Source organism: Heterodontus francisci, chromosome 3, assembly GCF_036365525.1.
Source record: "Heterodontus francisci isolate sHetFra1 chromosome 3, sHetFra1.hap1, whole genome shotgun sequence".
Taxonomy (NCBI): domain Eukaryota; kingdom Metazoa; phylum Chordata; class Chondrichthyes; order Heterodontiformes; family Heterodontidae; genus Heterodontus; species Heterodontus francisci.
The window spans coordinates 165,610,300-165,631,362 of record NC_090373.1 but is presented as its reverse complement, the minus strand read 5'-3'; the positions used below and the strand labels follow the sequence as shown (position 1 = coordinate 165,631,362).

The 21,063-nt window shown below is 47.5% G+C and overlaps 1 protein-coding gene across 2 annotated transcripts in view; it reads right to left on the bottom strand.

Annotated features, from left to right (window-relative positions):
* Positions 1-375: 375 nt before the first annotated feature.
* The window catches only part of rpf2 (ribosome production factor 2 homolog), a 41,980-nt gene continuing 21,292 nt past the window's right edge, over positions 376-21,063 (bottom strand). For both annotated transcript variants that reach the window (XM_068027330.1, XM_068027331.1), the window contains 5 exons: positions 8,373-8,449; positions 8,159-8,258; positions 7,349-7,451; positions 3,956-4,100; positions 376-1,118 (listed from right to left, as the gene is read on the bottom strand). In XM_068027330.1, coding sequence (XP_067883431.1) covers positions 933-1,118; positions 3,956-4,100; positions 7,349-7,451; positions 8,159-8,258; positions 8,373-8,449 — 611 coding nt within the window. In that variant the 3' untranslated portion in view covers positions 376-932. The remainder of the gene's footprint in view (positions 1,119-3,955; positions 4,101-7,348; positions 7,452-8,158; positions 8,259-8,372; positions 8,450-21,063) is intronic.

Genomic DNA, 21,063 nt, shown 5'->3' with positions numbered 1-21,063 from the left:
AAACAGGTTTAAAAAGGGATGTGCAATTGCACGGTGAGTTCTATGAGACAATAAAATTATATTTAATGTTATACAGAATACAAATTGCCCTTGGCCAAAATATCCATTCATTTTGTTCAGTATCTGCTACCGTTAAATTTATTTTCTCATTATGAATGGATGCATGACCCTCATTTAATTTCAGAGCTCAGAAGGTGGTGGCTACTTGAGGTCAAACAGGTTTCCTTTGAACAGAAAGAAAAATACTGCAGCTGCTGGAAATGTGAAATAAAAAGTATTGCAATTTTGGTGACAAAATCAGATGGAAAACAGTAAATTTCCTAACTTGAGGACACCAATACATCAAGTGCTACTGAAAGCAAGGAAACTACTGAGTGAGGTTTGCTAGTAACCAGCAGTTTATTTTCCAAAACCCAAAGAATAATTTTACTGCTTCAGAAACAGTTATGAGAGGTGATTATGCTATTGAGAACTTCTCTGTACATTTCTTCCAGATGGGACTGATTTTTGGTAAATGTATACTTTGCATCACTATTCAATAGTAATTCAATATCTGCCACTCCAAAGCAAGCATGAGCGTAGTTTGAATATAGCAATGCAAGGTTAATTGCTAACCCCTTGAGTCTAACAACTAACTCTACAAGGGCAGATTTCTCAACCAGTACAGCTTCCAAATCATAAGGGAAAGGTCATCCTATGGAGACCTGACATTTAGCTCTTTCCCAACAGAAATACTGGAAACATCAATCTATGATATAATGATAAAAACAAGACCATTTATATCAACACACTGACTGGTATAAAAAGTCTGTAGGATTACATTTGACCATTTATTTGGTCTGTGCTTGTTGGTGCTGGAAATTCAGTTGCTGTCAATCACTTGAAAGCAGAGGCAAAGTATCCCAGATTGTCCGCATTCAACAGCAGTCCCATCATTGTACTTTTGTCTTTTTGAGGCTGCTCTCTGCCTCATCATCCATGACTACCTTCTCTCCTTTCCTCTTCTTCAGTCCTTTCATTTTTCTTGTCTGCAGTTTGCTAAGGTCTTGCTTCTCCATGTGGATTCGGCCATACCTTGTTCCAAACACATCTTGGGAAATATTCTTCTTCTTCTTTGCCTGAAGCAAGAGGTCAAAAACTTAATTGCAGAAAAGTTTTCTTTCCACAATAATCCCAAATCCTCCCATTTAGGTCGGAAATAAACAAAATCAAAGTTGTATTTTCAAGTTACCCATAATTTAAACATTTGCAGAAATAAACAAGCAGCAATCGTTTAATTTTTTTATTTATTTAGAGATACAGCACTGAAACAGGCCCTTCGGCCCACCGAGTCTGTGCTGACCAAGAACCACCCATTTATACTAACCCTACAGCAATCCCAAATTCCCTACCACCTACCTACACTAGGGGCAATTTACAATGGTCAATTTATCTATCACCTGCAAGTCTTTGGCGGTGGGACGAAACCGGAGCACCCGGCGAAAACCCACGCGGTCACAGGGAGAACTTGCAAACTCCGCACAGGCAGTACCCAGAATTGAACCCGGGTCCCTGGACCTGTGAGGCTGCAGTGCTAACCACTGCGCCGCCCAAAGATATAGAACCTTAAATTAACAGGTATTATCTCTTTGGACTTTATTATATTACAGATTTCTCACCCTCTCCTGAAGGAGATTTATTTACATGCAGTGGCATCCTCCAGTTCTTGCACCACAAGTGACCATTCTTCACATGCAAGTCAAGGCAGCCTGACAGCACAGCCTCATTTTGTCCTCGCACAAGAATATGCAGAGGTATTAGGTGTCACCACAACTGTTGTCAGTAGTGGAAACCTTAGCCGATTCTGTGCTGTATATTCTAGGTAATTTTAAATGATTTTGTGACCTACACTTTTCAATTAAGCTGTGATAGCCGAGTTGTTAATGTGTTGGACTCAAAATCCCACATAGGTTCAAGCTCTGGCTGCAGCGAATCTGCTTATAAAAAACCTTTGATGCGTTATCTCTGGCTCAGTTGGAAGCACCAGAGTCAGAAGGTTGCAGGTTCGAGTCTCACTCCACGAACTTGAGCACAAAAATCTAAGCTGACACTCCAGTTGCAGATGTGAGGGAGAACTGCACTGCCGGAGGTGCCATCTTTAAACCAAGGTCTAGTCTGACCTCTCAGGTGGACATCAAAGATCCAATGACACTATTTCAATGAAGAGCAGGGGAGCTATCCCCAATGTCCTGTCCAACATTTATTCCTCAATCAACATCACAGATACAGATTATCTGGTCATTATCACCTTGCTGTTTGTGGGAGCTTGCTGCGTGTAAATTGCCTTCCACGTTTCCTGCATTACAATAGCAACTGCATCCCAAAAGTAACATTATTGGCTGTAAAGTGCTTTGAAACGTCCTGTGGCCAAAAAAGGCACTATATAAATGTAAGTCTTTCTGCCTGTATTAATTTAGCTCATCTCTGTAAGAGGTACAGCTTTAACTCTAGTTAAGCAAAGATAGTAGTAATTTTTTATTATTTATTTAGAGATACAGCACTGAAACAGGCCCTTCGGCCCACCGAGTCTGTGCCGACCAAGAACCACCCATTTATACTAACCCTACAGTAATCCCATATTCCCTACTACCAACTACACTAGGGGCAATTTACAATGGCCAATTTATCTATCACCTGCAAGTTTTTGGCGGTGGGAGGAAACCAGAGCACCCGGCGAAAACCCACGCCGTCACAGGGAGAACTTGCAAACTCCGCACAGGCAGTACCCAGAATCGAACCCGGGTCCCTGGAGCTGTGAGGTTGCGGTGCTAACCACTGCGCCTGGAAACGATTGGAGTGTCATACAAACACAACAGGTTCACTAAAGTACTGGAAGTGGGACCAGCCAGTCTGGCCTACATATGACTCCCTTCCCACACTCCATGATTGACTCTAGATGCTCTCAGAGCAAACAAGGATTGACTAGTTTCCTTCATACACCCACTTTGAGGACAACATCTCCGATGATCTCCAAGGCAGTCAACACAAACTACAACTCATTCACAATGCTGTAACAGAGAAATGTCTTCAACACCACAAACTTGTCACCATCACCCCCTGGTGGCTGCCAAGTACACATTCCCAGTGAACTGACAAAGATTCCCCATCCTCACTTTGAAATTCTTCCATAGCCTCATTTCACCTCAGCGATTTCCTACAGCTGTAGACTCCTGCCTGCACCCTCCCTCCTCCAACACTGCCTTACACATTATCCCCACTCCACCAAAATCAGCCCTTTTCAAAAAAAAAATAGTTTTGTCACGTATTCTTGGAATGTGGGTGACACTGGCAAGGCAGCACTTGTTGAGCATCCTTGTTTGCCCTGAGAGCATCTAGAGTCAATCATGGAGTGTGGGAAGGTAGTCACATGTAGGCCAGACTGGCTGGTCCCACTCCCAGTACTTTAGTGAACCTGTTGTGTTTGTATGACACTCCGACAGTTTCCATAATTATTTCATTTGGTACCAGCCCTCAAGTGACCAGATTTACTGAATTTGATTTCTTAATATGCCACAGTGGGATTTGAACTCTTAACCTCTGGATTGCTAGTCCAATACCATAAACCAATAGGCTACGGTGCCCACTTAGAAGAAAAATACTTGCCTCAAGATGTTACCTAGCTTTTGCAACGTTTCTCAAACATTTACCCTTTCATATACCAAATTCGTGAGCATCTATATGAATAAAATCTTGTGCCACAGAACATTTCCACCAAGACAGAGCAGCCCAATTCATTTAAATGCTTGCAGAATCCCATGGAACAGCAACTTGGCGTGCTTAATTTTATCACAAAAATGTCCAATTTTACAGGATTACACTGAAGTTCCTTAATGAAGGTTATATGAACGTTAAACAGAAACAGGCTCCAAAACTCTATCCTGGAAACTTAATTCAAGTGTTTTTCCATTTATCTCACCTTAAGAGCCTTTGGCTGTTTAAGGGACTTTTTATAGAGGTCGTCAGATGCCAAATGCGTTCTCCTTAGTACAAAATTAAAAGAAGGCCCCATTTCTTCCAGCTCTATCCTGGGTGTTCTGCAACCAGATTTCTTCAGCAGCACCCTATGAGAAAGGCAGATCCTCATTAGTCAAGATCCCCATTAATTGCAAGGTGGAGCAAGCACTAAACAATATGACATACTGCTATTTTAATGCAAATATTGAAATTTGTTCCAATTATATAGACTCCCTTGTCACCTTCCAAACTTGAGGACAAAATTCATACTGCAAACACAAAACAGGAAATCCAGTGCTATATTCAGGTTGACTTTTTTGCCATTATTTGGAATTGGGAGGAATTGCACCTCCCTCGTGTATCCTTGCATAAATCCCATCATAGGTCAATTTCAATCTAGTATCAGCACCTGTGTGATCACTGGATAAAGAGTTCTCATCTAGTAACACTCGAATATCTCATTGGTATAAAGTGAAATAGGTTTCATATTGTGCCCTTTTGATTACTTGCACCTCTCCAGATCAGAATTCATTGATCACAACTGAAACATTACCTTGGTACAGACCTGTATTAAAGAACCAGCATGCTTAATTCAGATACGAATCTTGCAAACTTCCACTCAAAAACAAGCGCAATCAATAAAAGTTCGATAATTTATCCCTGAGTTGGGCATGGAATAACTAGTTCAGTCTAGATCAGAAGCAAAATCTGAAATCAAATAATCAGCAGGTTTGGCAGCATGTGTGGCGAGAGAAAAAGTTTCTCTTGGTAGAGGTGCTGCTTGGCCTGTTGAATACTTCCAGCTTTTCTGCCTGTATCTCCTGGACTAAAGGCCTGCTACCCGACCCGAACCCGATGGGACCAGACGACGTGCTGGGTTCGGGTCAGGTCACACTTCCGGGTCCAGCATTCGGGCTCGGGTCAGGTCGGGCCAGATCGGACACGCTCTCTCACAAGCTCAGCTAAGTGACTCTAATGTTAATTTACTTTTTGGACTTTAAAGTTGGTTTTCTTGCAGTTATTTTAAACTTGTGCAGGTAAGGAACAAAGTGAAAAACGGAAGGTAGGTTAACTGATGGTCGGGTTGGGTGCGGGAAAAAATGGAAGTACTCTGGCTGGGTCGGGCTCGGGGTCGGATGGGGTTCTGTCGGGCTCGGGACGTGTCTCATCTGCAGACCCGAGCAGGCCTTAATCCTGGACTACTGCTGGCTGTTTAATTGGAAACTACAAGTACTCTGACATTTTGGGCTTTTGTACATGTCATTGTCCAGGTATCCTCTAGCGGTAAGTTTACATTAGACTTATTAAATTCAAACTGATTTTACTGTGTCTTTGATCAGGAGTAAAATCAGTTAGCAGATTAATACAAGAAAATGTAAATACAATGCAGGGTGGAAATGCTCCCTCCTGGCAGGTGTCAGATTTGCATCATCTGAATCTTGGAAGAAGTAAATTGTTCAGAATTAATGAGGAAGAAACACCACAAAATCAGGTGGTTAACCCAACTCCCACCCATCCCACACCTTGCCCCCCCACAACCAAAATAAAGCTCTTCATTTATAATGACTTGGATGAGGGAACTAAATGTAACATTTCCAAGTTTGCAGACGACACAAAGCTGGGGGAGAATGTGAGCTGTGAGGAGGACGCAAAGAGGCTCCAATGTGATTTGGACAAGTTGGGTGAGTAGGCAAATGCATGGTAGATGCAATATAACGTGGATAAATGTGAGGTTATCCACTTTGGTTGTAAAAACAGAAAGACAGATTATCCGAATGGTGATAGATTGGGAAAGGGGGAGGTGCTTGTACACCAGTCACTGAAAGCAAGCATGCAGGTGCAGCAAGCAGTTAGGAAGGCGAATGGTATGTTGACCTTCATTGCAAGAGGATTTGAGTACAGCAGCAAGGATGTCTTACTGCAGTTATACAGGGCCTTGTTAAGACCACATTTGGAGTATTGTGTGCAGTTTTGGTCTTATCTGAGGAAGGATGTTCTTGCCATGGAGGGAGTGCAAAGAAGATTTACTAGGCTGATTCCTGGGATGGCAGGATTGATGTATGAGGAGAGATTGGGTCGACTAGGCCTATATTCACTAGAGTTTAGAAGAATGAGAGGGGATCTCATAGAAACCTATAAAATTGTAACAGGCTAGATGCAGGGAGGAGGACCAGGGGTCACAGTCTCAGGATACAGGGTATGCCATTTAGAACCGAGATGAGGAGAAATTTCTTTACTCAGAGAGTGGTGAACCTGTGGAATTCTCGACCACAGAAGGCAGTGGAGGCCAAGTCATTAAATATATTCAAGAAGGAGATAGATATATTTCTTAATGCCAATGGGATCAAGGGATATGGAGAGCAAGTGGGAACAGGGTACTGAGTTAGACGATCAACCATGATCATTTTTGAAGAAGGGCAGAATGGCCTACTCCTGCTCCTATTTTCTATGTTTCTATTCCAATGTAGTTATGGACAAGTTACATTTAAATAAAGTTGCACAATTGAATATGGTCAGGTGGAAATGTTACATATATAAAGATCAGGATGTTGCAGCTATAAATGTAAGGCTAAAGGAAGGATTTGAACATCAGGAAAAACAGAAACTTATTGCTATGTATCCCATAATAATACGAGGAGTTCTTGAAGTTAGCTGTACTTCTGTTGGCAGGACAAGACAGTGCACTGTCTTCAGTTGTCCATCTGTTCCAAGTAGGTTTTGAACCAACTAACCAACTGCAACATTTTAAGTTTACTTTGTAGTGTTTTTATTGCTTGTTGTTGTCCTCACCCACACCCTCAACCCCCCACCTCCTCAGCCCTATTGGCCAGTATCAACATTTTGGCCTCCCAGTTTCCCACACCAAAGACTCCCAAGTCAAATTCAACCTGTACTCTGCCCCAGCACAGCAGCTTAGTTAAAATCAACATTTCACCAACACCATCAATTAGCAATCTACATTTATTAGACATAACCAAGTATTAAAAGCAGTTCTGTAATAGACTCAAGTTAATTACAAAATGAGTCAAGATCTCTCATAGTAATCTCAGTTAGAATTTGTGCAGCTGCCAGAAAAATGGCGTCATCAAATCAGACAGGGTTGCATTTAAATCCACGTGTGCACCTTCAAGTCGGGGTGCAATTTCCTCCACCCGCATGCATTGCCCACTGACAAGCCAGTTGGGGAATATCGACACTAAAGCATCTAAAGCTGACTCCGATAGTCCTTAGGCATATGAATGAGGCCAAAGAGAACACACATTAAGCAATCTAAAACACAGACTTATTGTTCAGGAACCAAAGCCGAGTGATCATTTTTTAAACAAAAATAGGAAACATGCTACAGACAACTCACTTGTAGCTCCGCATGAAGATCTTCCCAGCAAAAGCCGTGAAATGTAAAACAATTTCCAGGCCACCTAAACGAACGTTTGGCACTGTGGGTCCTCGAAAGAAGTCTTTGAAGTGCATGGAAAGCAATTAAATACAATCAATAAGTACCCAACTTTGACATTTTAAACCTCATTAGATCTAGCAAAAACACCTGAAATAAAAAGTACAACGGGAAGCTAAAGTATATCTCGGGCTTAGCAATTCTACTTTACTTAATTGCTGGTTTGGGTAATGTCAGTTTAAATGTAAAATGTCCAGCTTTAGCTTGTGTTTAGCAGCATCAATTGATACAGAACACACTCAGACATTCTCTTCCTTGCTTTACACCCACTCTCCCTCCTTCTCTTCCCATGTCATTTCTCTAAGCCACACATCATTCCTCAGGTAGGCACACAGACCACTCGCTCTCATCATTCCTCAGCAGACTGCCAAAAAGTGCACAAATAAAATCCTGTGATTTTCTTTCCCAGCGAGGATGTAAATACTCGGTCACCTATCCATTTCCTTACTGCAACGCTGACACCTCATGACAAAACGAGAACCTCATATTGAATCCACGTCCAAGCACTCAGCAGCACAAGGCGTCTGCTAATGTGCCAAAACCTGAAAAGTAATCTTTTAAATGTGCATATTGCCTGATAAGCGCACAACCAGATCCATGTAAGAACTTGTATTTATACAGTGCTTTATCACATTCTCATGACATCTTAAACTCCTTCATAGTCAGTTAACTACTTCTTGAGTGCAGTCACATTTATGTAGACAAACTTACCAATAAGGAGGTTTTTCAGTCTTTTAAGATCATTATCGATTTCAAATGAATCTCCTGCAAAAACCAACATAGGTTTGGACCCCTCTGCTGATTTGCTGTTCTGCAAAAGTAATAGAAAGCCAAAGAGTGTTTAAATGTTTTTCTGCTGCATTGCTTCAAATCCTGCTTCAGAGAATTCAAAAGAGTAATCCTCATTTTGCTTGTAAAGTAATACCTTAAAATCTCTCAAACCATCAAACTTTTCTATTCCAAGCTCGATCATATCCAGAACATGCTGGTCAAATATACGGCCTGCAAAGAGAGAGAACAATGAATTGCTAATAAAAATACTGTATTGTGCTAACATACCCACATGTAATTATACAAACTGCACACCAGCTTAGAAAATTTAACATTCTCCTGTAACCAAAATAGGAACCATACAGTGTAATCCTGCTAAAAACAGCCAGCCAACAAAATTGAACAGGTGATTCTTTGTACCTTCGCTTCCTCACAATTTAACAAATAATTCAACAAAGCCACCGAGTTGACACAAAAATTAAAAAGGCAATTTCGTCCCAAAGCAGTGTTTTCTCTTCAAATAAATCAATGCAAGATGAGTCACTGACAGAATAAATTCATAAAATAAATCTGAAGTGCCTGGTAATTATAGTGGTGCTTAGATTTGGGATCTTAAATCTTACACCTGTATTATTTACTGTGCATTTAAATCCTCTAACAAATGACACTTTAATCAAAAACAGGCACCATTCAGTATTAAGGAATTCCTTACCAGTCAAAAAGATGCTTGTCAAGTCATAGAGCACAGATACGGGCCCTTCGGCCCATCGTGTCTGTGCCGGCCATCAAGCACCTACCTATTCTAATCCCATTTTCCAGCACTTGGCCCGTAGCCTTGTATGCTATGACGTTTCAAGTGCTCATCTAAATACTTCTTAAATGTTGAGGGTTCCTGCCTCTGTCACCTCTTCAGGCAGTACGTTCCAGATTCCAACCACCCTCTGGGTGAAAATTTTTCCCCTCAAATCCCCTCTAAACCTCCTGCCCCTTACCTTAAATCTATGCTCCCTGGTTATTGACACCTCCGCTAAGGGAAAAAGTTTCTATCTAATCTATCAATGCCCCTCATAATTTTATACAACTCAATCATGTCCCCCCCTCAGCCTTCTCTGCTCTAAGGAAGACAACCCTAGCCTATCCAGTCTCTCTTCATAGCTGAAATGCTCCAACCCAGGCAACATCCTGGTGAATCTCCTCTGCACCCTCTCCAGTGCAATCACATCCTTCCTATAGTGTGGTGCCCAGAACTGTGTACACTACTCCAGCTGTGGCCTAACTAGCGTTTTATACAGCTTCATCATAACCTCCCTGCTCTTATATTCTATGCCTCGGCTAATAAAGGCAAGTATCCTATATGCCTTCCTAACCACCTTACCTACCTGTGCTGCTGCCTTCAGTGATCTATCGACAAGTACACCAAGGTCCCTCTGACCTTCTGTACTTCGTAGGGTCCTACCATCCATTGTATATTCCCTTGCCTTGTTAGTCTTCCCAAAATGCATCACCTCACACTTGTCAGGATTAAATTCCATTTGCCACTGCTCTTCCCATCTTACCAGCCCATCTATATCGTCCTGTAATCTAAGGCTTTCCTCCTCACTATTTATGACACCACCAATTTTCGTGTCATCTGCAAATTTACTGATCATATCTCCTCTATTCACATCTAAATCATTAATGTACGCTGCAAACAGCAAAGGTCCCAGCACCGATCCCTGCAGTACACCACTGGTCACAGTAATTGGGATCTCAAGGGAATATTGAGTTGTTTCTATACTTTATAAATTCTACCCAGCCTGTCTCAGCCCACTCTTAAACATCACATTACAAAAATATGAACACATATCAAGTAATATGACTGCAGCCAATATTTTCTAAACTTACACTCTGTTGTCAGTTCTTTCTCATTGAAAGCAATCAGTTCTCTTCCCAACAGTACACTTGAGAGGAATCAAAAGAAAAAGGAGCAGGAGTAGGCTATTCAGCCCCTCGAGCCTGCTCCACCATTCAATGAGATCATAGCTGATCTGAATGCGGCCTCAAACACTTTTCTGCCTGCCCCTCAGAATCCTCGACTCCTTCGTAAATCAAAAATCTATCTAACTCAGCCTCGAAAATATTCAATGACCCAGTCGCCACTGCTCTCTGGGGTAGAGAATTCCAAAGATTAATGATCCCGAGACAAGAAATTCCTCATCTCCATTTTGAAAAGGAGACCCCTTATTTGAAACTGTTCCCTCTAGTTCTAGATACCCCCATGAGGGGAAACATCCTCGCAGCATCTACCCTATCAAGCTCCCTCAGAATCATATGCTTCAATAAGATCACCTTTCACTCTTCTAAACTCCAATGAGTATAGGTCTAACCTGCTCAACCTTTCCTTATAAGACAACCCCTTCACCCCAGGAATCAGCCTAGTGAACCTTCTCTGAAGTGCTTCCAATGCAAGTATATCGCTCCTTAAATATGGTGACCAAAACTGTGCACAGTTCTCTAGGTGTGGTCTCACCAATGCCCTGTACAGTTGTAGCGAGATTTCACAACTTTTACACTTCATCCCCCGACAATAAATGCCAACATTCCACTTGCCTTCCTAATTACTTGCTGTTCCTGCATCTGAACATTTTGCGAAGGAAACTCAGCTAATACAGAAATTGCAGTTGTGAATTAATTCATGGTACATTTTTTGAGAAATCAAGATTGGGAAAAGTGAAATGAGTAGAGAAGCAATAATTAGTATTCACCGAGGAGAGGGACATGACGGATGTTGAGGTTAGGGATAGATGTTTGATTACTCTAGGTCAAGTCAGCATAAGGAGGGAGGAAGTGTTGGGTATTCTAAAAGGCATTAAGGTGGACAAGTCCCCAGGTCCGGATGGGATCTATCCTAGGTTACTGAGGGAAGCGAGAGAGGAAATAGTTGGGGCTTTAACAGATATCTTTGCAGCATCCTTAAACACGGGTGAGGTCCCGGAGGACTGGAGAATTGCTAATGTTGTCCCCTTGTTTAAGAAGGGTAGCAGGGATAATCCAGGTAATTATAGACCGGTGAGCCTGACGTCAGTGGTAGGGAAGCTGCTGGAGACGATACTGAGGGATAGGATCTATTCCCATTTGGAAGAAAATGGGCTTATCAGTGATAGGCAACATGGTTTTGTGCAGGGAAGGTCATGTCTTACCAACTTAATAGAATTCTTTGAGGAAGTGACAAAGTTGATTGATGAGGGAAGGGCTGTAGATGTCATATACATGGACTTCAGTAAGGCGCTTGATAAGGTTCCCCATGGTAGGCTGATGGAGAAAGTGAAGGCGCATGGGGTCCAAGGTGTACTAGCTAGATGGATAAAGAACTGGCTGGGCAACAGGAGACAGAGAGTAACAGTGGAAGGGAGTTTCTCAAAATGGAGACGTGTGACCAGTGGTGTTCCACAGGGATCCATGCTGGGACCACTGTTGTTTGTGATATACATCAATGATTTGGAGGAAAGTATAGGTGGTCTGATTAGCAAGTTTGCAGACGACACTAAGATTGGTGGAGTAGCAGATAGCGAAGGGGACTGTCAGAGAATAGAGCAGAATACAGATAGATTGGAGAGTTGGGCAGAGAAATGGCAGATGGAGTTCAATCCGGGCAAATGCAAGGTGATGCATTTTGGAAGATCCAATTCAAGAGTGAACTATACAATAAATGGAAAAGTCCTGGGGAAAATTGATGTACAGAGCGATTTGGGTGTTCAGGTCCATTGTTCCCCGAAGGTGGCAACGCAGGTCAATAGAGTGGTCAAGAAGGCATACGGCATGCTTTCCTTCATCGGACGGGGTATTGAGTACAAGAGTTGGCAGGTCATGTTACAGTTGTATAAGACTTTGGTTCGGCCACATTTGGAATACTGTGTGCAGTTCTGGTCACCACATTACCAAAAGGATGTAGATGCTTTGGAGAGGGTGCAGAGGAGGTTCACCAGGATGTTGCCTGGTATGGAGGGCGCTAGCTATGAAGAGAAGTTGAGTAGATTAGGATTATTTTCATTAGAAAGACGGAGGTTGAGGAAGGACCTGATTGAGGTGTACAAAATCATGAGAGGTATAGACAGGGTGGATAGCAAGAAGCTTTTTCCCCAGAGTGGGGGATTCAATTACTAGGGGGTCACGAGTTCAAAGTGAGAGGGGAAAAGTTTAGGGGGGATATGCGTGGAAAGTTCTTTACGCAGAGGGTGGTGGGTGCCTGGAACGCGTTGCCAGCGGAGGTGGTAGACGCGGGCAGGATAGCGTCTTTTAAGATGTATCTAGACAGATACATGAATGGGCAGGAAGCAAAGCGATACAGACCCTTAGAAAACAGGCGACAGGTTTAGATAGAGGATCTGAATCGGCGCAGGCTTGGAGGGCCGAAGGGCCTGTTCCTGTGCTGTAATTTTCTTTGTTCTTTGTTTACAAGGTTCAATGTTAAAACCTGACATTTGCAAGAAGGAGGAAAAAGCAAGAGTGGTAATGGAGTTACATAACTGAGATCCTGGAAAAGAACAAGCTAGAACATAGAACAGTACAGTACAGGCCCTTCGGCCCAAGATATTGTGCCAACCCTTTAACCTACTCGAAGATCAAACTAACTACATACCCTTCATTCCACTATCATCCATGTACCTATCCAAGAGTCGCTTAAATGCCCCTAATGTATCTGCTTCTACTACCACCACTGGCAGCACATTCCACGCACCCACCACTCTCTGTGTAAAGAACCTACCTCCGACATCTCCCCGAAACCTTCCTCCAATCACCTTAAAATTATGCCCCCTGGTGATCGCCCTTTCCGCCCTGGGAAAAAGTCTCTGGCTATCCACTCTTATCTATGCCTCTCATCATCTTATACACCTCTATCAAGTCACCTCTCATCCTTCTTCGCTCCAATGAGAAAAGCCCTAGCTCCCTCAACCTTTCTTCATAAGACATGCCCTCCAGTCCAGGCAGCATCCTGGTAAATCTCCTCTGCACCCTCTCTAAAGCTTCCACATCCTTCCTATAATGAGGCGACCAGAACTGAACACAATATTCCAAGTGTGGTCTAACCAGGGCTTCATAGAGCTGCAGCATAACCTCGCAGCTCTTAAACTCAATCCTCCTGTTAATGAAAGCCAACACACCATACTCCTTCTTAACAACCCTATCAACTTGGGTGGCAAACTTTGAGGGATCTATGGACATGGACCCCAAGATCCCTCTGTTCCTCCACACAGCCAAGACTCCTGTCTTTAAGCCTGTATTCTGCATTCAAATTCGACCTTCCAAAATGAATCACTTCACACTTTTCCAGGTTGAACTCCATCTGCCACTTCTCAGCCCAGCTCTGCATCCTGTCAATGTCCCGTTGCAACCTACAACAGCCTTCCACACTATCCACAACTCCAGCGACCTTTGTGTCATCGGCAAACTTACTAACCCAGCCTTCCACTTCCTCATCCAAGTCATTTATAAAAATCACAAAGAGCAGAGATCCCAGAATGGATCCGTGCGGAACACCACTGGTCACCGAGCTCCAAGCTGAATACTTTCCATCTACTACCACCCTCTGTCTTCTATGGGCCAGCCAATTCTGTATCCAGACAGCCAATTGTCCCTGTATCCCATGCCTCCTTACTTTCTGAATGGGCCTACCATGGGGAACCTTATCAAACGCCTTGCTAAAATACATATACACCACATCCACTGCTCTTCCTTCATCAGTGTGTTTTGTCACATCTCAAAGAATTCAATAAGGCTTGTGAGGCATGACCTGCCCCTCACAAAGCCATGCTGACTATCTCTAATCAAACTATGCTTTTCTAAATAATCATAAATCCTGTCTCTCAGAATCCTCTCCAATAATTTGCCCACCACCGACGCAAGACTGACTGGTCTGTAATTCCCAGATTATCCCTATTCCCTTTCTTGAACAAGGGAATAACATTTGCCACCCTCCAATGATCTGGTACTACTCCAGTGGACAGGGAGGACGCAAAGATCATCGCCAAAGGCGCGGCAATCTCTTCCCTCGCTTTCCGTAATAACCTTGGGTATATTCTGTCTGGCCCCAGGGACTTATCTATCCTCATGGCTTTCAAAATTTCCAGCACATCCTCCTTAACATGAACCTGTTCGAGCATATCAGCTTGTTTCACGCTGTCCTCACAAACGTCTAGGTCCCTCTCACGAGTGAATACTGAAGCAAAGTATTCATTAAGGACCCCCCCTACCTCCTCCGACTCCAGGCACAAGTTCCCCCCACTATCCCTGATCGGCCCTACCCTCACTCGGGCCATCCTCTGGTTCCTCACTTAAGTGTAGAACACCGTGGGATTTTCCTTAATCCTGTACGCCAAGACTTTTTCATGTCCCCTTCGAGCTCTCCTAAGTCCATTCTTCAGTACCTTGTAACCCTCTAGAGCCCTGTCTGATCCTTGCTTCCTCAACCTTAGGCTACAGTAGGAGACTGGGAGAGAGAGGGGGGGGGCGAGAGAGAGGGGGGGGGGGGCGAGAGAGAGGGGGGGGGGCGAGAGAGAGGGGGGGGGGCGAGAGAGAGGGGGGGGGGCGAGAGAGAGGGGGGGGGCGAGAGAGAGGGGGGGGGCGAGAGAGAGGGGGGGGGCGAGAGAGAGGGGGGGGGGCGAGAGAGAGGGGGGGGGCGAGAGAGAGGGGGGGGGCGAGAGAGAGGGGGGGGGCGAGAGAGAGGGGGGGGGCGAGAGAGAGGGGGGGGGCGAGAGAGAGGGGGGGGGCGAGAGAGAGGGGGGGGGCGAGAGAGAGGGGGGGGGCGAGAGAGAGGGGGGGGGCGAGAGAGAGGGGGGGGGCGAGAGAGAGGGGGGGGGCGAGAGAGAGGGGGGGGGCGAGAGAGAGGGGGGGGGCGAGAGAGAGGGGGGGGGCGAGAGAGAGGGGGGGGGCGAGAGAGAGGGGGGGGGCGAGAGAGAGGGGGGGGGCGAGAGAGAGGGGGGGGGCGAGAGAGAGGGGGGGGGCGAGAGAGAGGGGGGGGGCGAGAGAGAGGGGGGGGGCGAGAGAGAGGGGGGGGGCGAGAGAGAGGGGGGGGGCGAGAGAGAGGGGGGGGGCGAGAGAGAGGGGGGGGGCGAGAGAGAGGGGGGGGGCGAGAGAGAGGGGGGGGGCGAGAGAGAGGGGGGGGGCGAGAGAGAGGGGGGGGGGCGAGAGAGAGGGGGGGGGGCGAGAGAGAGGGGGGGGGCGAGAGAGAGGGGGGGGGCGAGAGAGAGGGGGGGGGCGAGAGAGAGGGGGGGGGCGAGAGAGAGGGGGGGGGCGAGAGAGAGGGGGGGGGCGAGAGAGAGGGGGGGGGCGAGAGAGAGGGGGGGGGCGAGAGAGAGGGGGGGGGCGAGAGAGAGGGGGGGGGCGAGAGAGAGGGGGGGGGCGAGAGAGAGGGGGGGGGCGAGAGAGAGGGGGGGGGCGAGAGAGAGGGGGGGGGCGAGAGAGAGGGGGGGGGCGAGAGAGAGGGGGGGGGCGAGAGAGAGGGGGGGGGCGAGAGAGAGGGGGGGGGGCGAGAGAGAGGGGGGGGGGCGAGAGAGAGGGGGGGGGCGAGAGAGAGGGGGGGGGCGAGAGAGAGGGGGGGGGCGAGAGAGAGGGGGGGGGCGAGAGAGAGGGGGGGGGCGAGAGAGAGGGGGGGGGCGAGAGAGAGGGGGGGGGCGAGAGAGAGGGGGGGGGCGAGAGAGAGGGGGGGGGCGAGAGAGAGGGGGGGGGCGAGAGAGAGGGGGGGGGCGAGAGAGAGGGGGGGGGCGAGAGAGAGGGGGGGGGCGAGAGAGAGGGGGGGGGCGAGAGAGAGGGGGGGGGCGAGAGAGAGGGGGGGGGCGAGAGAGAGGGGGGGGGCGAGAGAGAGGGGGGGGGCGAGAGAGAGGGGGGGGGCGAGAGAGAGGGGGGGGGCGAGAGAGAGGGGGGGGGCGAGAGAGAGGGGGGGGGCGAGAGAGAGGGGGGGGGCGAGAGAGAGGGGGGGGGCGAGAGAGAGGGGGGGGGCGAGAGAGAGGGGGGGGGCGAGAGAGAGGGGGGGGGCGAGAGAGAGGGGGGGGGCGAGAGAGAGGGGGGGGGCGAGAGAGAGGGGGGGGGCGAGAGAGAGGGGGGGGGCGAGAGAGAGGGGGGGGGCGAGAGAGAGGGGGGGGGCGAGAGAGAGGGGGGGGGCGAGAGAGAGGGGGGGGGCGAGAGAGAGGGGGGGGGCGAGAGAGAGGGGGGGGGCGAGAGAGAGGGGGGGGGCGAGAGAGAGGGGGGGGGCGAGAGAGAGGGGGGGGGCGAGAGAGAGGGGGGGGGGCGAGAGAGAGGGGGGGGGCGAGAGAGAGGGGGGGGGCGAGAGAGAGGGGGGGGGCGAGAGAGAGGGGGGGGGCGAGAGAGAGGGGGGGGGGCGAGAGAGAGGGGGGGGGGCGAGAGAGAGGGGGGGGGGCGAGAGAGAGGGGGGGGGGCGAGAGAGAGGGGGGGGGCGAGAGAGAGGGGGGGGGCGAGAGAGAGGGGGGGGGCGAGAGAGAGGGGGGGGGCGAGAGAGAGGGGGGGGGCGAGAGAGAGGGGGGGGGCGAGAGAGAGGGGGGGGGCGAGAGAGAGGGGGGGGGGCGAGAGAGAGGGGGGGGGCGAGAGAGAGGGGGGGGGCGAGAGAGAGGGGGGGGGCGAGAGAGAGGGGGGGGGCGAGAGAGAGGGGGGGGGCGAGAGAGAGGGGGGGGGGCGAGAGAGAGGGGGGGGGCGAGAGAGAGGGGGGGGGCGAGAGAGAGGGGGGGGGCGAGAGAGAGGGGGGGGGCGAGAGAGAGGGGGGGGGCGAGAGAGAGGGGGGGGGCGAGAGAGAGGGGGGGGGCGAGAGAGAGGGGGGGGGCGAGAGAGAGGGGGGGGGCGAGAGAGAGGGGGGGGGCGAGAGAGAGGGGGGGGGCGAGAGAGAGGGGGGGGGCGAGAGAGAGGGGGGGGGCGAGAGAGAGGGGGGGGGCGAGAGAGAGGGGGGGGGCGAGAGAGAGGGGGGGGGCGAGAGAGAGGGGGGGGGCGAGAGAGAGGGGGGGGGCGAGAGAGAGGGGGGGGGCGAGAGAGAGGGGGGGGGCGAGAGAGAGGGGGGGGGCGAGAGAGAGGGGGGGGGCGAGAGAGAGGGGGGGGGGCGAGAGAGAGGGGGGGGGCGAGAGAGAGGGGGGGGGGGAGAGAGAGGGGGGGGGGAGAGAGAGGGGGGGGGGGGAGAGAGAGGGGGGGGGGGGGAGAGAGAGGGGGGGGGGGCGAGAGACTGGCCTAACTACTCGAGCTATCCCTCTCTCCCTTTATAAACAACTTCTCAAGGTAAGCAGTGCTCCAGTCCTCCCTGCAGCCAGAGGGGATTGGAAAATGATGGTCAGAGCTTCTGCTATTTCTTCCCTTAGCAGCCTAGGAAACAATTCATTTGGGTCTCGTGATTTATCCACTTTGAAGAATGTTAAACATCTTAACATTTCCTCCATCACTATGTTTATCCCATCCAATATTTCACGCTACTCCTCCTCAATTACAATGTCTGCTTCATTCCTCTCTTTTGAGATACAAAGTATTCACAACAACTTATATTTATATAGCGCCTTTAACGTAATGAAACGTCCCCAGGCTCTTCAGAGGAGTATTATTAAACAAAGTATGACACCGAGCTGCAAAAGGAGTTATTAGGTCAGATGACCAAAAGCTTGGTCAAAGAGGTAGATTTTAAGGAGTGTCTTAAAAAGGAGGAAAGTGAGGTCGAGAGGTGTAGCGAGGGTATTCCAGAGCTTGGGCCTAAGCAACTGAAGGTGCAGCCACCAATGGTGAAGCCATTAAAATCAGGGATGCACAAGAGTGCCAGAATTAGACCAGCACAGATATCTCAGAGGGTTGTGGGGTTGGAGTTGAGAGAGATAGGGAGGGGCAAAGCGATGCAGGGATCTGAAAAGATGGATGAGAATTTTAAAATCAAGACATTGCTTGACAGGGCAATGCAGGTCAGTAGGACAATGTGAGTTAAGACACAGGCAGCAGAGTTTTGGTTGACCTCAAATTTACAGAGAGTAGAATGTTGAAGACCAGCTGGGAGTGCGCTGGAATAGTTAAGTCTAGAGGTCACAAAGGTGTCATGCAGGGCCCCACCTACCAAGAATGAGGCATATTAATTTTGCCACATGAACATTGATTTTAAACTGTTACTGGAATAAAGAAAGAACTTGTTTAAAAAAAAAACCAGACCCTTGACTGGAAAGATATTTGCACATTTACAGACAGTGCTTAAAAGGGACAAAAGACCATTCCTTGACAATTCAATCCACAATTGCCTTTTGATTATCAGACGTTGAAGGTAGAGGAGCGAACATTCCAGGTTGACTGCTAAGATGGCCGAATACACAAGCTGACATGGTCACACCAGCTAGTCACATGACTAACCTGCTGGGCCACCTGAGTGTTTTGATTTTGAACTTGCCAGAGTTTTGAACTGACAGAAGGCAGTTTTGCTCCTGGATTGAGAACATCTCTCTTTCGGTTCCCATCTCTTTCTCATCAGCTTCGGAATCCACTGAAGATACATGAACCCCAAGAGAGAAAAGTCTCCTCCTGTGAACAAGGTTTAAGAAGAATACTGGGCCCCAACGAAAAGCAAGAACTACCTACAAAAGGACTCTACATGTGTGTTCGAAGAACAGTAACTTCAGATATTGCTTCAAACCTTTCCACTTTAATCTTTCTTCTGCTCTTTCCTGTCTCTATTTGTATGTGCGTATCACGTATGCATGCTCGAGTCTATCCGCAGGCGTTAACCGAATTAGAGTTTTTAGCTTAAGTTTAGTAAATTTCACTTTTCTTGAAACCTAAGAAAGCCTGTTTGTACTCATTTCTTTGCCTTAAAATTGGAAAGTGGTGAACAAGGATTCACCAAGGGGGAGCTCAAAACAGGGTGTGTTTAAAATTAAACCCTGTTACATTAAGACCAGGTGAAGGCTGAGAGGGACCTCTAAACACCTTTCTCACCTGGTCATAACAAAGGCATAAATGAAGGTTTCAGCAAATGAGCTGAGACGGCTGAAGTCCGGATGTGGAAACTGACGATCTTCGTGATGGCATGAATGTGAGGTTGGAAGTTCATCTTGGGGTCAAATATAACACCAAGGTTGCGAACAGACTGGCTTAATCTCACTGTTGCCAGGGACAGGACGGGAGTCTGGAGATAGGGAATGGAGTTTGGAGCAGGAACCGGAAACAATGGCTTCAGTCTTCCCGATATTTAACTGGAGGAAATTTCTGCTCATCCAGTACTGGATGTTGGAAAAGCAATCTGATAATTTAACAGTGGAGGAGTCGAGAGAAATGGTGGCGAGGTAGAACTGGGTGTCAACCGCCTGCTTGTAATAACTAATGCTGTGCTTTCGGATGATGTCGCCGAGGGGCAGCATGTAGATAAGAAATAGGAGGGGGGGGGGTGCCAAGGATAGATCCAGAGGTAACAGTGTGGGATCAGGAAGAGAAGCCACTGCAAGTGATTCTCTGGCTATGATTAGATAGATAAGAATGGAACCAGGTGAGAGCAGTCCCACCCAGGTGGAATACAGCAGAGAGGTGTTGGAGGACGTCAAAGGCTGCAGACAGGTCGAGAAGGACAAGGAGGGAAAGTTTACCTTTGTCAGTCATATAGGGTATCATTTGCGACATTGTGGCTGTACCACAAAATGAGGCAAGTTAGAATATTTACCAAAATAGGAAATAAAGTTCTGAAGGAACAATTGTCCAGAACTTTACCCTGAAGAAACGAAACAAGCGCCAGCAACCTATTCCAGATTAGAATTTGTCAAGATCATGGTCTAAAAGCAGTTATTTAATTATTGGCAACATGGCTGAAGTGCTTAACAGCCACAAACAAAGGCTCTCAAATTCAACAGAAACATCACCTTGCATTTAACACTGCATTTAACAAGGAAAAATGTCCCAATGCACTTCACTTCACTTTGTAATCATAAAAATAGCTGAGCTAAGGAAATATTTGAAGGAATAACCTAAAAGGTCATAAAGGAAGACATGGGAATGGAGAGACAGAGAACTTCCAGAACATGGGACATAGGCAGCTGAAGCTTGTAAATTATGGGGGAAAAGCACAACAGGCATGAAGCAAACAGATATTTCCAGGTGGTTTGTAGGTCTGGAGGAAGTTACAGAGATGGAGGGGACAAGACCATGGAAGGATTCAAACACTTGGTTGAAAATGTTAAGTTGGAAGTGTTGCAATCCAATGTTGGTCACCGAGGTTAGGGAGTGGGCCAGGATACAGGCAGACATTTGGATGAACTGCAGTTGATCAAAATTATTTGAGATGTGGGCATCACTGGCAAAGCCAACATTTATTGTCCATCCCTAACTGTCCTGAAGTAGTGATTTGACACAATCGAGTGCCTTACTAGTGCATCCCTCCCAACATTGCTAGAGTCAAGCACATTGTCGAGGAAGTAGACCAGACTGGGTAAGGCAGCAAATATCCTTTCCTAAAAGGACATTAGTGAACAAGTTGAGTTATTACAACAATATGACAGCATATGGTAATTTTTACCAATATCAGATTTATTTTTTAAAAACTGAATTCAAATTCTGATACTGCCACAGTGGGATCTGAATTCATGTTCCTAGAGTAGACCCAGCCTCTGGATCACTAGTCCAGCAGACATCCACAACACTATCATACCCTGTTCACACAGGGTGGAAGATGGGAGGTCAGCCAGGAAGGCATTACAACAGGTAAGTCTGGTGTGATAGCAGAACATGCTACTGGAGTTATTGATTGTAACAGAGGTCAACATTTAAGAATAGGTTAATAGATGATCAAATGAAAGGAGAATAAAGGGGCAAGGAACAATTCTGTCCCTACGTTATCAGCCAATATGCTAAGATTCCAA